The sequence below is a fragment of the Physeter macrocephalus genome, chromosome 20, assembly GCF_002837175.3.
Source record: "Physeter macrocephalus isolate SW-GA chromosome 20, ASM283717v5, whole genome shotgun sequence".
Taxonomy (NCBI): Eukaryota; Metazoa; Chordata; class Mammalia; order Artiodactyla; family Physeteridae; genus Physeter; species Physeter macrocephalus.
Window position 1 is genome coordinate 54,797,967 of NC_041233.1, and position 4,616 is coordinate 54,802,582.

Here is a 4,616-nt window from a genome sequence, read left to right on the forward strand (position 1 = left end):
ATCGATGCTTTACAAGTCTTGTTACTTAAAGTGGTCCCTGCACCAGCAGCATCGGTGTCATCTGGGAGCATGTTAGAAATACAGACTCTCAGGCCCCAGCCCAGACCTGCTGAATCAGAATCTGCATTGTCACAAGATCCCCAGTGATCCCTACACAAAAGTGAAGTTTGAGTTGCACTGCTTTACAACATGGTTTTGTGATTAGGGGAGAACTTTGAAAGGTTCTTGCCCATCACAGGAGCTTGGTATATGTGTGTGGAATGGCTGGATGAAGAGAGAATGAATGGGGCCAAAGGGGAAAGTGCACCATCACTGTGACGCTTCCTGACCCTACCAGCTGTTAGCAATCTCATTGACAAATGGGCAATTATGCCCAGATGAACTGAAATGCACTCTCTGCTAGAAATTAGGATATTTATAAAATTCAGTTATACCTAGTTCCTTACTTCAGTGTATTGGGTTGACAGAAAAACATAGATGTGTTACAGTTATAGAAGACTGCAGAAATTCACATGTGAACTTGACCACAATAATTCTGGGAGGGGGAGCTAGTTCCAGGGGAAGGAAGGTGTTTCTGCAGCTTTGGGTCCAGGGCAGTGGGTCTCACCCTGTAGCCTACCTCAGAATCACCTGGGGGGCTTATGAAAACATGGATGCTGGGTCCTATCCCCAGAGTGTCTGATTCAGGCAGCCCCAAGAATCTGCATTTCTAACAAGTTCCCAGGTGAAGCTGGTGCTGCTGTTTCAGGAACCACACTTTGAGAACCACTGGTCTGGGGCTGTCAGTCTGGAGCCTAGTCACAGCTCTGCCCCTAACTGGCTCTGTGCCCTTGGGCAGGTCCCTCACCCACTTTGGCCGTATCTCCTCACGTGTTAAGTGAGAATCATAACCCCCCTGCTTCCTGGCAGGGTTGCTGAGAAGATGAAATGAGCCAACGCATGTGAAAGGTCTTTGAAAAGATAAAAATGCTATATAAACATGAGGCATAATCATTATCGATCAGGGAACGCTTCTTGTAAGAGATCGGCTTTGAGCTGCATCCAGAAAGGTGGATGAGTGATGAGACACCTGAAGATGAAGGGTAGAGGTGTTCCAGGTTTGGGACAGAGAACGGATGAGGTCTGCGAGGGGAGCGGGAGAGAGCGGCACACGGTAGGGGCTGAGGCTATTGCCTGGTGAGAAGCTGTCAAGCTTTAGCATAATTCAGAGTCACCTTTGGGCCTAGTTGAAACCCAGGCTGCGGGGCCCCACCCCCAGGGGCTCTGATTGGTAGGTCTGGAGGGTGGAGTGGGGTAGGACCTGAGAATTTGCATTTCTAACAACGCTGATGCTGCTAGTCCAGAGCAGGTATGCTAACAGGCCCCAGGTATAGGGGTTGTGGGGCTGAGGAAGGAGTAGGTCAAACGTTGTAATAGAACCTGGGGTTAGAAATGTGTATCTGATACGGGTTTACCCAGAGGCAGGGCAGCAGGGAGGTAAAAGGCATCTGATTATTTTCAGCCAGGCAGGGCTCAATTCCTGCCTTTGCCTGCCACTTACTGTTGTGACCAAGATCAAGTAGCTTACTGCTAGAAGCCTTAGTTTCCCTATCTGTAAAATGGGGATAATGATAACATGTACCTCATAGGCTTACTTTGAGGATTCAGTAAGATGGTGCATGGAAACCACTTAGCACAGAGCTTGGCACGTGGCCAGTTTAACAAGCATTAGCTGTTATTATATTATTATTGTTTTTGTTATGTTAATATGATATTCTTAACGTTATGATTGCTCTTGTGTTTTCCCATACCACACTGCATCCCTGTCTCTCAACTTCCACACTGGCATTGACCTCTCCACAGTTCTCAGGCCTCAGGGGTTGCCAAGGTGGTGGCTGGACACAGAAAATAGCCCCTCTCCTGGTGGCCGACCAGCTGTGCGGGCGTTTTCTAGTTCCCTGAGGCTGGGCCTGAGTAGGGAGTGAACAAGCCGCTAAGTGCCCGCCTCCTGTGCTTCGTGCCAAAGTGTCTCTTTTTTTCCTTTCTCTTTTTGCACTTCACACGGTGCCTCCCTCCTGTGGTTAAGTGCGTTGGTGTTCAGATGACCTTGTTAGGACAGAGCGAGTCTCTCTGTGATTAACCTTCAGGCTCTCCCACCAGTGCCGAGAAGATTCCTGCCTTAGCCGAGTGTGGCAGCCCTGGTCCTGAAGGGGTGAGACAGGAAGCCAGGAGGAGACACGGGAAGAGGCCTGGCAGCAGCGTGGCCAGGCCTGGCGCCCCCCAGAACCCCCAGTCCCTGGGGCTGCTCGCTGAGCCGCCTCCCGGTTTCCTCCCACCAGGCGGGTCAGGTCAGGGCCAAGTGTGGCTTCACAGCCCAGCCTGGTGCTCTTCCCAGCACCAGCTTGATGAGAAATAAGTATTTATACCTGGCACCTGCCTTCTCCCAAGGCCTGGAGGCCCCTGCTGTGAAGGTTCACGCTGAATCCCCAGTCCCCTCGGTGCCATCTCAGTCCCGAAATGAGCTGGCCCCTTTGTGCCTGTCCCCAGAATGGGGGCCAGAGACGCTCCCATGGAAGCTGGGCAGCAGCTGGGTCCCCGATTTAGTGAGGACTGTTTCGTAAAGCCAGGGAGGGGGCGGCAGGGAAGCAGGTGACAGGAGGGATAAATCACCTCCACTCCACGCTCTGGCTCTGGCTGGGTTGGCCGGGACACACGCCCAGAGGTGGGGGGTGGGCGCCCCATAGGGCAGATGGCTGCAGCTGCTCCTGCCCTCCCCACTCGGCCTTTCTCCCCCGCACTTCGACTTGAGCACCTCTGTGCCGGGTGGACTAGCCGGGCGGGAAAGGATTGATGGAGCTATGGATTAACTAAAGTACTTGTACATTCAGGCAACCCTCCACTCACCCACCCATGAGCCACTTTGCTTGTGCCTTCATTTGTTCCATAAATACTTATGGGGGAGGGGGCCTGATGGCACAATGCCTGGCACATAGTAGGCACTTCATAAATAAGAGTTGAATAAATGAATGAATGAACACAAGGTTCAGAGCTGAGAGATTCTGATTCATGTCCGAGCCGCACCACCGATCTGTTCTGGGTCCTCAGGCAGGTCCCTGCTCCAAGCTGGGGCTCAGTGCCCTCCTCTGTCCAGTGGACACAATGATGACAGCCCCTGGTTGCTGGAGAGGCCTCAGGGGAGAAAGGATGTGAAAGTATGTTAGCACCTACTATGTGTGAGGCCCTGTGGGAGCGGCCTTGGGTTCTGCCCTCGGGAGCCATGCTCTGTCCGGGGACGTCTGCCTGGGGCTCCCCTCCTGGCCGACACATCGCTGTGTGCCCCCCTTCTCCCCAGGCCTCCGTGCACCCCTGGACTCACCCTCCTGTCCACGCAGGCCACAGAGCGCCCGGCAAAGAGGCTGGCCACGCCGCGGGCCACGTTGACCTCGTCACTCAGGATGTCTTCCCAGCGGTTATTGCGGAACTTGAACAACTTGTCCGTGTACGTGGCCACCCCTGGAGAGAGGAGGGAAGGTAGGGCTGGTGGCCGGTGCGGCACCTACCGCAGGGGTTGGGGCCACAGGTGGACGGGTCGCCTGCTGCACGGCGAGTGCTTAGGCAGCTGCGACCCCTCTCCTGGGGACACGCAGGCATTCTCAGTTGAGAGAAGAGACTCTGAGGCTTATGAAAATGGCCAGCCCAGCCCTCAGGAACTTGGGAGGCCGCGTGCCCACTCCTGTGTGCTGAGCTGACCCTCAACACGGGGTCTTGGGGCCTGGAGCTGACCCGGGATCTCGCGGTCTGCACTGCGCTCCTGACGCATCACGAGCAGGACCCTGGGATTGCCAGTATTTCACACCCAAACTCAACCAAGAACGCCTCTTTCTCCAGGAGCTGCCGCCTACATTCTCTGCTGAATCACAGGACCTGATTCGGGTCTCAGAAGAAAAGGTTCGGGCTGGCGGGTGGGTCTCTAAGTCCAGATCGAGGAAGGGGCTGGAAGTTGAGTTCTGACAGGTGTGTCACCAACACTCCAGGAAAACTGGATGGCAGTGGGGTCGGCACTCCTATGGGGTGAGGGTTTGTGGAGAGGCGATGGGCGCAGCCTGAGGGGAGCAGGTGACGCGGTGGTCAGGAACTCGGGGTTTAGAGTAAACGGGACTGAGTCTCAGGCTCGGTTCTACCCAGATTCTACTTCTAGGCTCTAGTTGTTGACTTTGGGCAAGTCTGAGCCTCAGTTTCCTTATCTGGAAATGGGGACGACAATAATAACTGCATTCCAGCTTAATTCAAGGGGTAAGTGAGATGATGCACCTGCAAGATTTAGCACGGCGCCGCCCATCCCCCAAAGGGGTCGGAGGTCCTAGACAGAAATGATTATTCCCGTTCATAGACGGGGGGACCCTCTGAGGTGCTTCCGGGGCCTCAGCTCTGCACTGCAGGGGTGCGGTGAGGGTGAGTGTGGGGAGAGTGAGTGTAAGAGTGTGAGGAGAAGTGTGTGCAAGTGAGTGTATAGGAACGCGCAGGAGTGAGTGGGTGGGTGAGAGTGAGAATGTGAGCAAAAATGAGTGTGAGTGGGCTTCCCTGCTGGCGCAGTTGTTGAGAGTCCGCCTGCCGATGCAGGGGACGCGGGTTCGCGC

At 54.6% G+C, this 4,616-nt stretch overlaps 1 protein-coding gene across 1 annotated transcript in view; it reads right to left on the bottom strand.

The window, feature by feature from the left end:
• Positions 1–993: 993 nt before the first annotated feature.
• Positions 994–4,616, bottom strand: part of LOC114484605 (cartilage acidic protein 1-like) — a 98,387-nt gene continuing 94,764 nt past the window's right edge. Inside the window, exons 4-5 of the mRNA XM_028481939.2 lie at positions 3,356–3,492; positions 994–1,122 (exon numbers count right to left, since the gene is read on the bottom strand). Coding sequence (XP_028337740.1) covers positions 994–1,122; positions 3,356–3,492 — 266 coding nt within the window. The remainder of the gene's footprint in view (positions 1,123–3,355; positions 3,493–4,616) is intronic.